The sequence below is a fragment of the Capricornis sumatraensis genome, chromosome 4 (assembly GCF_032405125.1).
Source record: "Capricornis sumatraensis isolate serow.1 chromosome 4, serow.2, whole genome shotgun sequence".
In the NCBI taxonomy this organism is placed as follows: domain Eukaryota; kingdom Metazoa; phylum Chordata; class Mammalia; order Artiodactyla; family Bovidae; genus Capricornis; species Capricornis sumatraensis.
In genome coordinates, this window is record NC_091072.1 from 92,859,139 (window position 1) to 92,878,610 (window position 19,472).

General features: G+C 36.8%; 1 protein-coding gene across 3 annotated transcripts in view; it reads right to left on the bottom strand.

The window, feature by feature from the left end:
• MSRB3 (methionine sulfoxide reductase B3) overlaps nt 1–19,472 on the bottom strand; it is a 183,619-nt gene that overhangs the window by 115,260 nt on the left and 48,887 nt on the right. For all 3 annotated transcript variants that reach the window (XM_068970061.1, XM_068970063.1, XM_068970062.1), the window contains exons 3-4: nt 8,603–8,711; nt 6,911–6,988 (exon numbers count right to left, since the gene is read on the bottom strand). In XM_068970061.1, the coding sequence (XP_068826162.1) occupies nt 6,911–6,988; nt 8,603–8,711 (187 nt within the window). The remainder of the gene's footprint in view (nt 1–6,910; nt 6,989–8,602; nt 8,712–19,472) is intronic.

Consider the following 19,472-nt stretch of genomic DNA (forward strand, 5'->3'; position numbering starts at 1 on the left):
CACCACACTAACATCTACTGTTAACAGACAGACGCTCTCTAGTAAAGCCTGCACTTTCTCAGGTTGGAAGGAGTTTCTTAGACTGTTGTGATGGTATGATATGTTCCTCAAACTAGGTCAGGCCACTTGAATTTAACATTGTTGAATACTTGCCATATACTTGGCACTTTTCTTACACCTGTTTGGTTTTATTTTTCCTACTTTATAGGTGATGAATTTGAGGTCACACATCTGGCCTGGTATTCAAGTCAACCCATCAACTGCTTTTAGCCCGTGCTTGTTCTGATTGTCTGATAAAAATGAAGATATAAAGAAATTTCAAGATAGAAGGAAAGACATTTAAAAGAGCTCATGTCAGGTAGCCTCAGTTTTCTCAGAAATACAGGGACAGAATTTAAAACAGAAAAGTGATACAAAATTTGGAACACAGTTCCTTGAGAAACTGTAACGGGGGGTTAGTAGTGAAAACAAAATGACTTTCCAATTTTAATAACTAGAATCCAGCCCAGAAATCCAGCTGCTGCCCTACTTCACAGATGGTAAATGGCCTGATGGCTTCCTAAACATTGGCTACATCTTCCTGCTCAGATTCCAAGGGACTTCCCTGAGGATAACCGCCAGCTTGAAGCTGAATTCTTCTTCTTGATGACCTGCCATGATGGATCTATTTACTTTTGATTCAGCCCTCCCTGATGCTGGGAAAGATTGAGGGCAGGAGGAGAATGGGACGACAGAGGATGAGTTGGCATCATAGATTCAACGGATATGAGTTTGGGCAAACTCCGGGAGATAGTGAAGGACAGGAAAGCGTGGTGTGCTGCAGTCCGTGTAGCAGCAAAGAGTTGGACGCGAATTAGCGACTGAACAAGACAACAGCCCTCCCTAGATTAGAACAGTCTTCAATTTTCAACTTAAACACTATGACAAAGGCAGAGTTTTCAAGGAGTTGAGGCGTGTGTGTGTATGTATGTGTGTTGCATTTATTCCAAGTATGCCGAGTAAAATAATCAGATATGAGTGATCAAAATAAAAATTAAAACTTTATCTTCCTATAATAAACTTTCTTCTTTCCTAAAAGTTTTGAGTATTACTGTTTTAAATCCATGTACACTGTCTGTATGTTCTTCACAAGATACTTATCCTCTCAGTTTCTTCATCTATAAAATGTTTTGCTGTAAAGACTGAGTTAAATACAAAGCACTTAGAACCATAATGAGCAAGAAGTGCGTGCTATGTACTCTTGATTATTACTTACTATTATTATTATCCTCATCATTAGTGAATCTGTGTAAAATGAGCTATTAATTCAGTGCAAGGGCCTTATTAGTAAACATGTAGAAAATAAAAACTGTCTTATGTGGCTCCTAAAAACCTTAAAATTATCAGGAGCCGATTAATATGGATAACATTGAGGTTTATCAGCTGACAAAGGAAAAAGTTCTCACTGAAGCTATCAAACCCCTATTTTATTTTATTTTCAGCTCCAGAAATCTATCTTGTGAACTGTTCTGGCTTAATTCCCATTTTCATCATGCGTTTGTCTTATTCAAAGTCTCTCCACAGTCTATCTCACAAACTTCAGACATGCCTCTGATCAACAAACAAATATTTGATGGCTATTTTATGCCAGAGGCTAGAGATATAAATAGATATAAATAGCGCTTCCCTTGTACTTCAGTTGGCAAAGATCTGTCTGCAATGCAGGAGACCTGGGTTTAATCCCTGGGTTGGGAAGATTCTCCTGGAAAAGGAAATGGCAACCTACTTCAGTCTTCTTGCCTGGAGAATCCCATGGACAGAGGAGCCTAGCAGGCTACAGTCCACGGGGTCGCAAGAGTCAGACACAACTTAGCGACTAAACCACCAGAGATATAAATACTACTAAGACACGGCCTTGCAACTGTGGAGTTTACTTACTAGTGGGCAGACAGGCACATAAACAGATAAATACAAAACAAAGTGGGACTTCCCAGGTGGCGCTAGTGGTAGAGAACCCGCCTGCCAATGCAAGAGACCTAAGAGACACAGGTTCAACCCCTGGGTCAGGAAGATCCCCTGGAGAAGGGCACGGCAACCCACTCCAGTATTCTTGCCTTGGAGAATCCCATTGACAGTGGAGCCTGGAGGACTTCAGTCCATGGGGTTGCAAAGAGTCGGACACGACTAAACAACTTAGCATGCCCTCACACACAGAACAAAGCAGAAAGTACAACGAAGGAAATGCATGCATACAAGGTACTATGGGAGCAGAGACGAAGAACACCAGAGTTCACCCTAGAAGGCTCAGATTTGGCTTCTGGCGGAAAGGATGCCAAGGCTTAAAGAATTTCAAGCAGAAATTTTAAAGGCTTCGCTGGGATCGCAAGGCTTCTTTATTTGGTCCTTTTTAACCCTCTAGACATGTCACCATTACTCCCAACATAACTCACCTCCCAACTCCTATTGCACCAGTCTCAGAACCGTTCCCTTGAAAAACCCAGTTTTGATCCTATCTCTAATTCCTTACCTCATGTGGCATTCTCTATCAGATATTCTCTGCCTAGTAGTGTGTTCTCATCTCCTCCATGAAAACAGGCCCTACTGGAATACGCTCATATACTCCCCTATTACTCATGAAAGCACTTCAAACAGGTATGTGCAGATTAATGTTATGTCTCCACAGTCTGTCCTTGTTTATTGTTTATCATATCACTCCAACAAAACTATAAATACCTTAAGGATAAAAAGGGTTCACAAATTTATTCTGTTTCACAATACCTGGCAAAGTGTGAGAAAAGTCCAAGATGTCGAAAATACTTTCTGAATTAAATTATTTCACCAATGCCTTTTATGGTTTATCTGATGTGCAATAAATTCATTTTATGAAAGTTTAGAAGTTCAAATAGCCAGAGGAGAGAACATTCTTACTTCTGTCAGTTAATTTACTAACTGAAAGTCCGTAGTACTATATGAGAAATAAACTTAGCTTGGTAGAATTTGTGAATGTGAAGAAAACGTGAACCATGGAATAAATTACGCAGTTGGTTTATAAAGCAGCCTGTGAATAAGGTTCTTGTACTTGGTAAGCAGTAAAAAAGCAGTATATTGTTGAGAGGGAATGTACTTAGGGTAGAGTACAAGTTTGAATGGCCTTTTATGCAAGGAAGTATTTTATATATACATATTTATCAGTCAAGTAAATGAAGAGAATTATACAAATATGTGAATATGTGCACATTTACACATAAAATGAGTGTGAGTATGGTAACAGAAATGGCAGTTGGAAAAACAACATTTTCATACTGCTAATGATAAGGCATTTTAAAACTCAGTGCTTCCTTATTGCTTTTTATTTATCTGTTTTCCTCCCACTGTTATTTCTCCTATTGTTCCTCTATTTAGTCTTTTCTGCCGAATTTTCTCTCACTCCCTCTTCTCTAACAAACAAAACCTCCACACACTTTCTCATTCACATTCATACTAACCCAAGTCAATCGTTCCCACACTTTGTGTTCAAAGTATGAAACCAGCTATATCAAGAGGGGGTCTGACCGTGATGCCATTAATTCACTAGACTACTGAGTGACTTTCAAACTTTTGCTCACAAATCCCTAAAAGAATTTTGAATAAAACAGAGACTCTGCGCCAGTTATCAATACATTGCCTCTCACCTCTAAATGTATCTTCCTTACCTGCTTTGCTAAAATGGAGCTGGGACCTTTAAATTTTTTTTTTTTGGGGGGGGCGGTCAGCCAACATGATATTAAACTTTGTCAGTAGAGGGCACAGGAGAAGGATTACGGGAGAAAGAGGTTTTTCCTTCTTGGTTTCAGTATGCTTTCCAAACAGGCTCCTGCAGAGCCCGCTGCCTCCCTGGCATGTGGCTCACGTGCATGGAGCGTCTCTTATTTGCAGGCCCTTGCAATGGGGGCAGCTTCCCCAACACCCAACTTCCTGGTGTATACAGCCCCTCTGGTCGCCAACACTTTGAGCCATGCTGCTTCTCTGGCGATAGCTCTGTGACACCAGTATCTCCTCTGCAGCAAGGTGCTGGTTTCAGGGCACAGGGATGAGCAGCACCTGGTGGCCAGCAGCCTCCCCAGCACCTCCCTCAGGCAGTTTTGGAGTGGAGGGCCCCCAGTGAGACACTTCCCTGCAAAGAGCTTTCCCCAGCACCCCAGAGGGGAGGTATCCAGTAAGTTCCAGGAGGCAGAATCCCAGAAAGTTGCACCATCGTAGCCCCACAGTGACTCCTGGGCCATCAGCTGCTGGAATCAGGGGCAGTTTGCAGGGGAAGCTTTCCCTTGAGGTCTGTCTCAGCCCTAGGGGGCATGGTCACTTCCTGTATTTGCTGTCTCTATATTCCTCAGAATTTCTATTTGCTTCTTACCTACCAATCCCTCATCACCACCATTCTCTGTCGCATGTAGTCGTTCTCTGTATTAGACTTTCCTGTTCAAATTATTGTGTAGCTTCTGTATCCAGATTGGGTGCTGACTGATACACACTTCCTCATACATTTTAATGTGATAGCTAAAATTTCTTACCAAGAAGTTAAATAATTGAAAAAAGATAAATTATCTGGTGTTCTGAATATAGATATTCTTAAAATATATTTTTGTCAAAACCTTAGAGTGATGTATCTAGATCAGTTAATGAATGGAGAAGACTACTGTATAACCTGATTGTAAACTGTCTCAAGTAAATTGGATTTATTTCCTGTACACACATACATACACAAAGACTTTCATCTAAAAATTTTGAACAAGTAAGTCCGTACATGTTTTCATGACACACATCTCACTTATGACTGGTGGAACATGGATAGACAGATAGATGGATGGAGCGGTAGATAAGCAGACAGCTGGCAGGCAGACTGAGGATCTCCAAGATGAAACACTGTTTCAATACTTTTTTTTTTTTTTTACCAGTTCAATACTTCTCATTGTTTTATTTCTGGTTTTTTTTGTTTGTTTGTTTGTTTGGCCTTGCTTTCAAGGGTCTCTCCAGAAGTAATGCATTCCTGAACTGTCCTTCTGCTCAGTGTCTTAGAGATTTTTACCCTGTGATAATAAATCATAGTAAGCATTGGGATGGGTGGAAGCTATGCCATCTTTTGTGAAGTGGGAGAAGGGGAACCATGACAGAGGAGACTGGAAGGACGAGGTGGCAGACTACTATTCAGTAACAGACAGAAGTTTTAAGAAAATGCTTGCATAAGGCTGAGGATCAGAAAATTGCTTCCCTCACAGCTGTTCATGCCCTGTGGACACCCAGGGTACAAGTTTTCCAGTATGAAGAAAGCAGCGCCAGACCAAAGAACTACTGCATTCTATCCTGAAGGCCAGAGAGATACTATTCACTCTAAAACTGACAAGAAACCAAGTGGGAGAAGCTCAGCATTTTTTTTTCATGTAATGTAGACTAACAATATTAAATTATATTCCATAAAAATTTAGAAACTAAAAGCTTTCCTTACAAGAATGCTAAAAGTTTCCTTTAGAGTCAATATCATATCAAATATGAAACTCCTGAACCCCACCCATACCTATGGTTGGATGAAGGTCTTGCTTTTAACTATTTGTGACTCAAGATGTCACATGGCTTAAATCCTTCATTTACAGTGGCTCTGTTTCTTATTTAAAACAGTGAGTTTGCCTTAGATCCACTACTTCACTAAATCATACAATAGGGAAAGAAATGAAGAATCTTAAACAAAAGCAAAGGAGATATGGCCAATTTTTACCATTTGGGATATTAACAAGTTTAACATGGCTCAGCAACTATCTTAAGTGTTATATCAACTATTATGACACAAACTAAAGGTGTTGAAATATAAAGACGAGTGTTTTCTGAGAGGAAATGGGTGACAATTTGAAGGCCTGGTTTTTTTAACAGAATGAATAAATACATAAGAATTCAGAACAGATTCTCAACCAACACTAATGTGCAATAAGGTTTATGCAAGTTAAGAAAGGTTTTAAACTTAAAAAAATTTTTTAAGGAAACTACTGTTTCCTGTTATTTCTGGAAAATCTGTGAATGCTAGTGTTTTCAAAAGGAAACATTTGCGAGGAGATATTAAGTATGTTTTACAAGCTATACATATCAGATTCTTGTCTGTGCATTTCCCCTAAGAAATTTGTAATTCTGTTTTAAATAAATGACACTTACTCTCAATTAAAGTTTCTGTCTTTTTATTTCCCTAAATCAGCATCCCCATGGGGAGTATGGGGCTCCTAGGATTTTTTTCGTCCTAAATAAATACATTTTTAATAAAGAGTTTTCTTTCTTGGATAAGATCCATAATTTCTAGAATACAATATCTGACTTAACTATTCCATTAAAAAAAAAATATATGTACTGCCTGTTTTGTAGTAATCTATTGGGATCTTTAAAAGATTTTTGATCAATGCAAAACTTTAAACTCAGAGTATGTAATTTACTTACATATGTATAAATATTTGTTATAATTCCCACTTGACTTTTAATAAAGGTATTGCCCTTCACTGCAGAAGTGTGAATAATCCAGTTGGTGGATATTATTCAATCTGAAGGATTCACGTAAAGAACTTCCATTATGGTCCAATAAATAAATTTAGGGCCATCACTTGGTGATAGAAAAATCAATAAATATAGACATTTTTATGTTCACCAAAATCTCTTTCATAGCTCTGCTAAGCACCTTGTTTACTGAGATGACCAAGTTAATGCTAGGTATTTTAAAGATTCAAGTAACAAGAAATCAGCCAGTCTACCAAACTGGTAATTTATTATGAAAGCCAATAATTACTTTTGTTTGGGGGGGGCGGGGAGTAGAAAACTTAGAAATAAGAAAATTTAGGAATGGGAAGATTGAATGTGAACAGGCAAAATCAAGCTCGTTACCATCTGTGATTTGCTCATATCCTTAGGTTTTTAATATACTTACTTAAACAATGGAGTTCCACAAACAACACATTTGTATATTCCAGGATCTTTGTGATGTGTATATTCTCCTTCGAAGGCACTGATACACAATAAACAGAGCATAAAAAAAATTAAACAAAGTTACCATTATTTCTTATAGAACGTATTTGCTTAAAATATATTTCTCTAATAAATCTTTCAAGAGCTTTTTGTTTTAAAATGAGAACAGACCAAACATATGGAAATCTGAACATTACTAATATATTTCAAATCTCTATAATAAAATGTGCATATAACTACTCCAAACTAATGCAGGTTAAATTTTTTAAAAAATCAAGCCGTCTAGTTATGCAATGCTTAGAAACTTTTTTTCCTATTAAAAAAAAAAGCTTGTAGTTCAGATTCACAGAGAAAAACATTATTACATGAGATTTCTGCTCCTCTACAGTGTCCAAGAATGTATACCAGAAAATACAGAAGGGTCCAACACTTCAAGTGGAAGGAGTCTTATTTTCTGGTTTGAAAAGGAATATTGCAGCTTTAAGGGAATATTTTTCTAAGTTAACAATCTTAAAGGCTAGGAGGTCATTCAGCTAATACAAATCAGCTGTGCTAGCCCAACAAAAAGTCTATGTGCTCTGCAGCTTGTTTTTATTATCCTTTCACCCTCTTTATGAGGTCCAATTTTTTATAAACAGAATTTTTAAGAATGACCTAATCTCTAGTTGTTTGTGTGCATTAAATCATTTTACTAGTCATGTACACAACAGGACGAGTAGACGTCTCGGGCCGAGACCCAAGTCCATCTCTAGCTCCTTGTGGGGTGAGGGTGGACTTTGTCAGAGATTCAACATTTGGTCAAGTCAGTAAACAGTATATACTGTGACAGGAAGAGAGTGTTGCCTATTAACAAAGACCCCATGTGTGGTAAAGAGCTCTTTCAGTTCATGAATGAAAACAAGAAGTTACATCATTAATAAATTTGGATCAGAGGTAAGTTACGGCCTTATGCCAAGCTCCATGGTATAAATTAGACAACAAAATGGTCAGACTCTGGCAAGTTACCTTTGAGCTGGAATCAGCTGAGAGAGACTTTATTCACCAAAAACAGTCTTGGAAGTGAACAAACTCTTTTTTCAGGACTTAGGGCGAACTTCCAAGGACCAAAGCCATGTGAGGGCAGTTATTGAAAATTTTTGACATTCCAACCACAAATGAGCCAATAAATACTTTCTCCACATGTGCTTCAAAAAGAAATTGGAGTGGGGTAGAAAGGAACTAAATTATGCTACCTTCTTTTTGCAGCCAAAACATCTATACTTACAATGGCCACCTTCAAATTTTCAGCATCCTGGCAAAGTGCCATTCCCTCATGGTTTTGCTTACTGTGATGTCTTCCCAAAAAATGTACCTAAATCGCTATTACTTCCACACATTTTGTAGTAAACTAAAAACAGGCCCTTAACAAAAGCCTTGTGACTTTACAAAAGATAGAGTGTTCATTAAATGGGGAAAAGAATAAATAAAACTTAGTCTTAATCTAAACAATACCATTTTCAACCTTTTCAAGGATACTAATTTGTAGACTTTAGCAAATAAGTGCAGAATCCTTTGAATTAAATGGCAAGGGAGAGGATTCAAAGGTTGGAGCAGGGGTACAGAGGATGAAGAAAACTAGCTCTTGCTTAGTGACGTGTTCGTAAGCTCGCCTTACCTTTCGGTCCCTTTCTCCTGAGTGACATGGTATTGCAGGGGTGTTAGCCGCTTCCTCAGTTCCTGCTGGGAAAAGACCACCTTACAGTTCTTTTTATCCCTACATGACCCTGGAAAGAGAGAGGATATGGGAGAAGGAAGACTTTTAGCTTCAATCCTAAATAACTGCTTTGGCTGACCGCCACAGCACAGCTTCTGCTGTCACTTGTCAATGACCAGAGCAGTCCCTAACACACTAGACAAACTTACCTGAACTGCAGTTACTTCTCTCAATTTAAAGAGAAAGGTGCTCGAGATTCAAGTGATTCCACTGGTGCACCGATGATGTGCCACAGCCAAAGCTGCTAGCACGAAACAGTAAAAACCCACTGAACATTCACAAAATGGGACATTCTTTATGTCTTCCAATACCTTGATTTTTTTTTTACAAACAAATTCAAAAAGCGTAACTATTAAAAAAAAAAAGCGTAACTATTTATAAGCATTTCTGCTGTATATATAAGATGATGGGCATATTATGTTAAACAGTAACTCTCCATTCAATTAGTAGAAGAGCTTGAAACCGTCCTCCTTCAATTTCCATCCTGGGTGATTTAAATACTGTCCTAGTTATTTACTGAACCTGAGAGATGCATTTTTCCACAACTAGGAATTGCTATTCTTTGTGATTCTGTTGGGGTTTCCCCAGTGGCTCAGCTGGTAAAGAATCTGCTGGAATGCAGGAGACACAGGAGACGTGAGTTCGATCCCTGAGTTGGGAATATCCCCTGGAAAAGGGAAGGGCTACTCACTCCAGTATTCTTCCTGAAAAATTCCATGAACAGAGAAGCCTGGAGGGCTACAGTCCATAGGGTTACAAAGAGTCAGAAAAACTGAAGCAAATGAGCACAGCACAGTGATTCTGTCAGAGGCTTCACTGGGCTCTGAAGAGTCCTTTAAAATAAATATCTCTTGCAAGACTATCTTACTGTGTTTAAATGGGCAAGAAACTTGTAACAGACTCCAAGAGAAGGCAAGTATACTAATATAGTTTCAAGAAGTTCCAAACAAAGAGTGAGAAAAATAAGGAAGGTGGGAAAGACAAAGAAAAGTAAATGGGATTTTATTTACAGACCTACATTTTTCTTTTGTAAAGTATACCTAGGAAGACTTCACTGATTAAATGTATTTCAATGGTAAAATAATTTTAATGTGATTCTAATAACAATGTTAGCTTTTATTTCAGCTTATATAGTCTGCAGTAAAATGTCCAGACAACACCTGCTTATATGCGTTATTCTGTCTTACCCGAACAAATGACTGAAGAGAAATACAGTCAGTCCTCTGTATCCACAGGTTCCACAACTACAAACTCAACCAAACATGATGGAAAATATTCACCACCCCCCTAAAATTCCAGAAAGTTCCAAAATGCAAACCTTGAGTTTGCCATGCTAAAGCAACTATTTATACAGCATTTACATTGTATTAGGTATTATTACAACCAATCTAAAGATGATTTAAAGTATAAAGGAAGATGTGCATAGGTTATATGTAAATACTATGCCAATTTATATAAGGAACCTGAGAATCCTCAGATTTTGGTAACTGCAATCCCCCATGAATACTGAGAGATACCTTTAACTACAGACATGGCAACCCTTACTCAATGCAGTAAAGTTGCTTTTCTTTGCTTTTGCATCACAGGGTGAAAGAGGCATGCAGATGGCCCTACATGCAAAATTTCTTACCATGTTTCAAAGTTACTAAGAGAAAGCTTGCTTAAGTTTCCAGAATAGTAAAAACTTCTTTGGGAACCTAAAAAAAAATATGATTGAGGAGTAAAAATGCTTCCTACTCCTTTTACTTTAAAGCACCTAGTGTCATAGTATATGAGATCACTGGAATTATAACAAGAGAAACTTAACTAACCACTGACCCTGACTCTGGGATTGAAGAAGGATATCAGCTTCCAGAATCAGGGCCACCAGGACAGTGACTGATTTTCTATGAGAAAACATGGAGGCAGGAAAAGAGCAAACCAGAGCCAAACAGAAAAGCACACCTTTGAGCAGGCCTGTGGGGTGTCAAACAGCACCTCTTCTGTCCTTCCACAAAGCATGGCTGGTGCTGCTCTGGCCTGAAGAGAGCCATACGAATGAATAGCTGCCATGTCACTCACCTCACTGGACCCCATAGTACACCAGGCTTTCTCCAAATACCTACTACTTACACTTTCTATATCTTCTAAGAGACAGACAGAAATGTTTCCCTGAGAAACGTCTGTCTGATCAGAATAAGCCTCTCCACAGCTTGAAAGCAGAACTGGCTGTGAGAGGTGAGTCTCCGCACAATTCGCTACAGACATCTTAAAAGGTGTTTCTTGTTTCTGTTTCTTTATATGTTGGAAGGGTTGTATCTTTGTTGATTTCATCCAGAAAAATTCATTAACTGCAAACCTAATATGACAAAAATATCTTGGTTAAAATTATTCTTTTCAGTGGCACAGATAATTAAACTCTGTATAGTTAAACAATTCTGAAACAATTCTGTCCAAAATATTTTTGTTAATATATGTTCATTCATACAAAAAGACCAATTGTGTTCCCAAAGTTGAGAGAACTAAGCTACCCATCTGTATGTCATTTAGTACAAGAGAAGCAACTGCAGGTTTAAATTACATGGTATTGGATTGCAATTTCCTAACATTGGATGCTTTTCTGCTTTTTTACCTTGAGTCATTTACTAAGGAGTGTTCATAAAAAGTAGCTTAAAGCACAGATGCTTGCAAATCGTTTAGGCAAAGATGTTTCTCTCTTTTTCATTCTCCTTCTCTCCAAAAAATCTCTCTTTTCTGAAGAAAAAGAATAAAACTGTTGGTCAGTATTGACGAACCATGTCAAGTATTTGTACAAGGAGAAAAGGTAAAATTGAAAACATCTGATTGAAGTAAATAATACAAACATAAAAGCTTTGCTGGTGAATGAAGGGTATTGAAAAGACTTTATTTCATAGATTAGAAATTACTTTTGATCTAAACATTCTTAAAAACAGATTGTTTTCCGCTATGAACCATCTCATTAGTCGTGCCACAGAGACCTCGTTTTAATGGCAAGCTTTGAAAGCGTGCTGCTGTACTCTTTTGTTAGGCTCCGTCTTATTTTGAGGCCGGGGGGCGGGGGTAAAGATTTCATTCCAGCTTTCTTTGTTTGTCTTTCAAGAACCACTAAAGCAGTATTCACACAAATTTTGTAGGAATGTGCCCTATGTCATAGCCTACAAATTATTTGGTTTTGGTGCACTTAAAGGTCATCTTCCAAATTAACAAAATTTTCCTACATCCTGGCTTTTCAACCTTAAATATAAATATTGTTTCCTAACTGTATGTGAGGTTTGTTCTTTAAGAAATGCTAGTGTTTATTTAAAGTTGTCAAACTTTGTACATTTTTATTCTTTGGTCATACTATGTTCTCAAAATAATTAGGCTTTTAAAGTGTGCCTAATAGCAAAAGGAAGTGTGTGTGGACTAGAAACAACTATTGTGATTTAATACGAAACAATGAGAAGTTAGCGAAATTTTAATAAATTTCTTGCCACATAGTTTAATAATAATATGCTTTCCTGGACAGTTGAAAGCTATACTCTTACATTAGCCCTCATCGCATCATAACCAAAACCTGGCATATATAAACACAGAAAGGCTTCACTTTTGTCTCTAATTTTCCTTCTCCCTATCAGACTCACTTTTCTAAAGTCATGTGGTGCCACTGTCAATTTCGAAGAAATCATTTCATTTTGAAATTCTAGAATAATTCATTGGATGGTTTCCCTTTACTATCTTCACTTAGGTACTGTAATTTTCTTATTACACAGGGTAATTTAACATTAGTATTATATGGCATCTGTTCAACGACCCCTAAATTGACTTAGAAGTATGTTAGGAAAAGATTTTTCTCTTTATTTAAATGCTTAATAGAGTACTTTGAAGCCACGAGTGTGTGTATATATACACAGGCAACACAAAGCATACCTGAAAGGGTAATATTGCTACCAAGGTATCTAATCATAACATCATTCCTTATGGAGTAAGTTTGGTATATATCAGACCCACCTTGAACCCAATCCAAGGGCATTTATTTGCTAAAATATGGCCAAAGTCTCTTTTTATATCAAAACTTGTTCCATATTGTTGCCTTGAATCTAGTATTGTCTTGAATCAGAGTTCACTTCCTGCCTCTGTCTGCTTCCTAGTCATGGGACCTTAGACAAATGGGTCTCTCTCTACACACTACTACCCTCAGAAGTCTGCTATGAGAATCACAACAATTAGCAGTTAACAAACACTGTCCAAACAAATACAGTATTAAATTATCATTTTGATTACAGTGAATTCTGAAGTTAAAATTGTACTTTAGAAGATAACCAGATCAGGCATTTCAGTGTGCTAAAATATTTTATTGATAATTATTTTTCTAAAATAATTCTCTTGGGATAGTATTTTCCTCACAAGTTCTCTTTTAAAATGATTCAAACAAGAATTGGAAGAAGAAAAGAAAATTAAAATTTGAGTAACTACTCTGTGGCAGACATATTTCTAGGCACTTTCTCATAACTAAATTTAATCCTCTCAATAATTCCAGGAGGTAGATGTCATGTCCATTGTACAGATACAGAAACTGAGGCTCAGAGAGGTTATAATATAACTTACTAAGAACAAACAGCAAAAAGATACACTGACTCAAATCTCAGGCTGTCGGAGTGCAAAACCCATGGAAAAATTAAGCTACAAATTTCTTCTTTCTTCCTAAATTATATGATAACTTTAAACTTGAAAACTATCACTAACAACTAAAAATAACAAGAGAGGAAAGTAATGATCACTGTAGTACATCTAGAAAGTAAAAACATTTACCTATTAGCCAACGTCTGTTTCACCTAGGTTCACTCCTTCAGCAGAGGGTCAGTGACAAGGTTCAAATGGGATTCTCACAATGTCTATAAAATGTTGAAAGGCTTTTTAAATTCTTGTTAAGAAGTAAATCAAATCTGTAACCTAAATCTTAGGGCATTTTTAAGACATAAATCTTATATTTCTGTGTGAAAAATCAAAACAAAACAAAATCGAAAGATCCCATAATTTTAATTTTGGTCCTAGGATCCCGTAATTTTAATTTTGGAAAAAAATAAAACTATTATTTTCCCAATGTAGTAAGTGAAGATAAGACTACCTTATTTTCCTTTGAGGAAAGCTCATGTTTAAATATCTTGCCACTGTATTTAAAAATGGTTATTTCAATTTTCACTATAAATTATAATTTTTAGTTGGTTACTAGTCTGTCATTTTGGAAAGTTAAAGAAACTTTTATCCCAGATGTAGTAATGTTAGGAATTTCTAAATAAGTGTACATTTATAAAAGCCAAGTCTAGCCCATTTTTACAATAGAATATTTAAAATTATATACCATGAACCATTTTTCCTTGTGTTTTGTTTTACATTCTAGTAATTTAATAAAGGTTTTTTTTTAAAAATCCCTAACACAAGAAAGAAAAGCTCCATGCTTGTAAAAGAATGCTCAATTCTTTTGATTTTTTTTTTTTCTTTCAGCATAGACCTATACAGGAAAAACATTCCTGAGATGAACAGACCATCTAAGACATCATGACACTGGCCTCAGATCTGGGGTTTCCATGAAACTAGGGCTGCAGGGCTTACTTTGAGGACCACCGATACAATGTTTTTCTTACTGGTTTTTTAAGTCATCAAAATTGTTGAGTGTTTACAGAGTACTCGGCTAAGTAAAATATTCATTCATTCAACAATTACTTACTGAGCACCTACTCATGTGCACTCAGTCATATCTGACTCTTTGCCACTCTATGGATTGTAGCTCACCAGATACCTCTGTCCATGGGATTCTCTAGGCAACAATATTGGAGTGTGTTGCCATTTCCTTCTCCTGGGGATCTTCCTGACTTAGGGATCGACACTGTGTCTCCTGCCTTGGCAGGTAGATTCTTTACCACTGCCCCACCTGGGAAGCCCTGAGCACCTACTATATTCTGTCATTATTCTAAGTACTTAAGACATATCTGTGAGTAAAATCAAGATCCTTTCACGGAGCTGCTATCCCAGCAGGGGTAGAAAACAGATAAAACACAATGAAAATAAATAAGAAAATTATATAGCCTCTCAGAAGGTGATAAGTATACAGGATGGGGAAAAAAGGTAAAACTGAGCAGAGCAAAGAAGACTGGGAGTGCTAGAAGTAAGGACTATAACCTTAAATAGAATGGTCAAGGTAAGCCTCACAGAGGTGACATTTAAGCACAGCCCTGAAGGAGGAGAAGTTGGCTGTGCTACTCTCTGAAGGAAGAGCTTCCTGAACACCTGGGGGAAACAGCCAATGTGAGAGATTGTTGTTGTTGTTCACTGAGTCATGTCCAACTCTTTGTGACTCCATGGACTAGAGCATGCCAGGCCTCCCTGTCCCTCACTATCTGTAAGATATGTAAAAGATGAATACACTAAAAAGTTCCTGTTCCAGTGGTAGAGATGGAGACAAGTAACTACAATGCAAATACTAAAACTTGAATATGAATAGTGTAGATATTTAGTTCAATTGCTCAGTCGTGTCCGACTCTTTGGGATCCCATGGACTGCAGCACGCCAGGCTTCCCTGTCTATCACTAACTCCCAGAGTTTACTCAAACTCATGTCCATTGAGTTGGTGATGTCATCCAACCATCTCAACCTCTGTCATTCCCTTCTCCTCCCGCCTTCAATCTTTCCCAGCATCAGGATCTTTTCAAATGAGTCATTTCTTCGCATCAGGTGGCCAAAATATGAATAAGAAACAACAACAAAAAGAATATACTTTTATATCTGGAAATTTACAATTGCAATATTTTAGGACAGACATTGTCTGACATGACCTTTCTTTCTTCCTTTTAGCGAAGTGAAATCCTTTTAGCCAAATGCTATACTCAAAATAGCTCTCAGAGAGTATTTGGTTGAATGCTGAACACAGAATCAGAGTGCAGCCTCTGATAGTTTGCTCTGTGTATTTAATGTCATCCCTTTCAGACTATCGATCATCACTCTCAACCTGGACTCATGTGCAAGATACTCAGTAGATGTTCTTTGGTGATGAATTTTTGACAGGCCTAGAGAACAAAATCCTTTGGCCAAACATTTACCCTTAGGAAACATTTCAATAAGTCTCCCCTTCGAGGTAATCTTGTAGGTGGTAGCAGGAAACATCCATAACTAAAGAAAGTATAAAATTAGTACCTTGACTTAGTTTTCACTTTTTAAAAACATTCTTAATTTTTACACTCAGGTTCAGTTTAATTTTGTCGGTCTGCCATGTCCTAAATATAACACAAAGAAAACAAAAAAACTCTCTAGGTCATAGGAATCAGAAGGTAAAGATCTTTTTCTTTTTTATATGTGAGAAAAGGCATATCTTTATTTCTCATAGTAATAATCGCATTTCATGCCTTCTTGCTGTTTTTCTATTATACTTCACATAAGACGGTTCTACAGATCAGTTTCAGCTCTGTTCTACTGATGCATGCACAGAGTTCTAATTAACATCAATGGACATTATAAGCATGCCAAGGCAACACAGCATTTTAAACTTCTTGAATTAAACAAGACCATATGTTTTAGTGGTGCGTAGTTGAATGATAAAATTGGTCTTCTGGTTTCCATACTGAAGGTTTGAATAGATAAACTAAGAAAATATTTTCAAGGAAGTTTTCCTTCCAAGTCTACATATCCCTATAAATTCATCCCTACTCTGATCTTTCATCTGAATATCCTCAGTACTCGTGTATTTACTCCGCAGGGTACTATTTACATGAGCTAATATAATATTTTGCAATTATTCTCAAATATCTTCAGTTGTTTCTGCTTTATTTTCCCAGATTATAAATTCTTTGAACACATAAACTGTTGAGCCTAATATTAATTCATACTTTCTGAAACTATTTATTAAACATCTACAGTGAAGTAAGAACTGTGATGAGCACTGGAAAATTAAAAATGAGTAAGTCAAGGTTGCTGCCCCTAGGGGAACACATACTGTAGCAGTAAAGATAAGAAAAACAATCAATACAATGTGCAGTCTTATAGGAAAAATATATGTAAAGTTTTGGGTCAAGAGACTTAACAAAGAAGACATTAATACTGTTAAACTTTGCCCACCAACATTGACTAGGTCTGATTATAACTGGGATATAGAAAACTCACATTATTTGTAGAAACAGCATCTACAGGGTCAGCGGGCCAAAGGAGATTCAAATAGGGAAGAGAACTCTATGTAAACAAGCTGATAGATGTAGTGTGATCAAATACATACAATGTCAAGATGGTAATCAGAGTCTTTCATGTCAGTGGGATTAGCTAATTTAACAAAGTAAAATAGCCAGAATAAAATGTGTATTCTGATTTGGAAGAGGAAAAATTGGGCAGCAGAGAAATGAGGCAGTTTTAAAATTAAAAGGGAAATATGTCAGTGTTTTCTCACTGCAAGTCAATAGGAGTAAATGTACCTCCCACAACATCTAAAGTCTATTAAATGATTTCAAATTCTAGCCTTTAATAGTAAATAATCTGTAAGACTGCATGATTTTCCTGAGAGGAGACAATGGAGAGCTTTACCACTACATTTATCCGATGATACATTAACCTGAATGAACTCTGTAAAATACAAACCACATTTTACATTTCTATCTTTACTTGCAGGTTACAAAGTTTTAATTGTTGAATTCATGTCTAGTAATCATTTTATCACTTTTCTCTAAGTGTATTAAAATGAACTAAAGAGTACTTACAATTCTTCCAAATGTAATGCCAATACCAAGAGCAATGACTTTTGTATTAATGTGGACCGTGAAGACTAGAGTTCAGGGAAATATTTCAAACATGTGTTGATCCAGAAAGCATTTTCTTACTTACAAAGCATCTGAGTAAAAAGAGGATTTTTAAAGGCACTGCCATCATCAAGTGACAATAATGGAAGAGAAAGTTACTTAACTTCAAGTCTAGCTGATTGCAAGTGAAACATCTGACAAAGTTAGCGTTCCCTGGTTTTAATATTTTTTTCCAGTATGGGTCTTCAGTAGAACATCATAGCCAGTAGAGAAAAAAAAATTAAAAACAGACAGACTCATTTCCATTCTACATTTCACATGCAATCAAAAAGACTTGCAAAAAATAGTTCTCTCTCCCATCCTCCCTCACCGTCTTGGGAGCAAAGACTGAAAGCGGAAGATGAGAGGTAACCACCCACAAAAAGGATGGAAAGGAGCCTTCTCTTAGATTACCATGCAGAATTTTATTTCCATGTAACATCAAGTATACATTTTTTTTACAAAGAAACTAAAATCTACATTGTCTAAGAGCTCAGCTTTGTAAATGTCTAAAATTACATTATCGCCCAAATCAAATTTAAAATCTAAATTAATTAAGCTCAATAGACAGATAAGTCTGCAATTGTCACTCAATGAACAGCTAAATCTGAGTCTAGCTATACATGTATACAGTCCAGAAAAATCTAAGAGATTCTGGAGAAAAAAAAAAAGTCAAAAAATTTAGTTTTCTTTATCAGCCAGATAACTAAAGTAAAGGCATAAGACTTCTTCTGAATTATTCAATATCTCCTTAAGGGACAGGGGGATAATTTCAATAATCTTTGCATCCCCAGAACCTTACACTGTGCCCAGAGAAGAGTAAGTACTAAATAAATGCATGTTGTATTTAAATATTTATTCAACTCTCCATTTTAATTATTGCTATTTAAATTTTCTTCCTAAAGATGTTTTCTAAATGACAGCTCTGGCTGTTTCTTAGAACTTAGTTTAAAATCTGCAATAATATTTGCTCAATAAACGAATGAAATTTTTTAAAAATAATGGACTAAATTTTTAAATTACTACTCTGAATCTTTTATTACCTCTCTAGAGTTCCACTCTCAAGTCTTTTATTATGACTAATATTCCATTAATTATCTGTATTTAAGACTCTGAAATCACTTAATCCAGCATTCCGCAAAACATATCATGTGAAACACTGGCTCCGGAAAAAAAAATGCTTACAGGTAGTTCCTGTTGGGGGGTGAGAGAAGTTTCCACAGTCAAACCAGATTAGGAAAATCTAGGTTACATGGGCTTTAAATGAAGAGTTCGTCCAGACTTTCTTATGCCAATGTCCATTATTGAATATGTGGTATTTTGACACACCATTATTTTACGCTCCACTAGAAAGGTGGAAAAGAATTGTCAATCAAACCAGAGCAATACTTCCTTATCAAAATGATTTGTATGTTGCATCCTCATTACCAAGATGGTGAAATGTGAACACAAGTCATCTTAGATGTGGCAGCATGCAGTTTCTCCACATGAGGATGGAATCCGTTTTATAGGCTATTAGTAGAACAAGTGTTCATAATTTGGGAATTGATAAACTTCTAGTTCAAAGCCCTCATGAGGAAGAAAACCAAGGCCCAAAGATGTTGCATGACCTGGTCACACACTTGGCTAATGAGAGCGAGCTCCTGTCTGCAGCTTTCCTCCTTTAATCTATTCATTCATTATATTCCTCTCTTGAACCAGAGCTCTGTGGTACATTAACATGCCCATCTCTCACTAACCTACGTGCCCACAGTCTGTTCCCACTCTCCACACCGCCACCCTCTCCTCCTAGAATCTCCTGCTAATTATAACTCCATCTCCTGCATTCCTTCAATATCCTCCAGAACTGTCACTGCTTCAAATCCTAATCCAAGAAGTTCATCAGCCTTTCTGAGCAGAAAGATGCACAATGCTTTTCTTATTTCTTCTACTCCTTCCTTCAGTAGTAAAGCAAAGGAGGAAATGTTTATATAGAA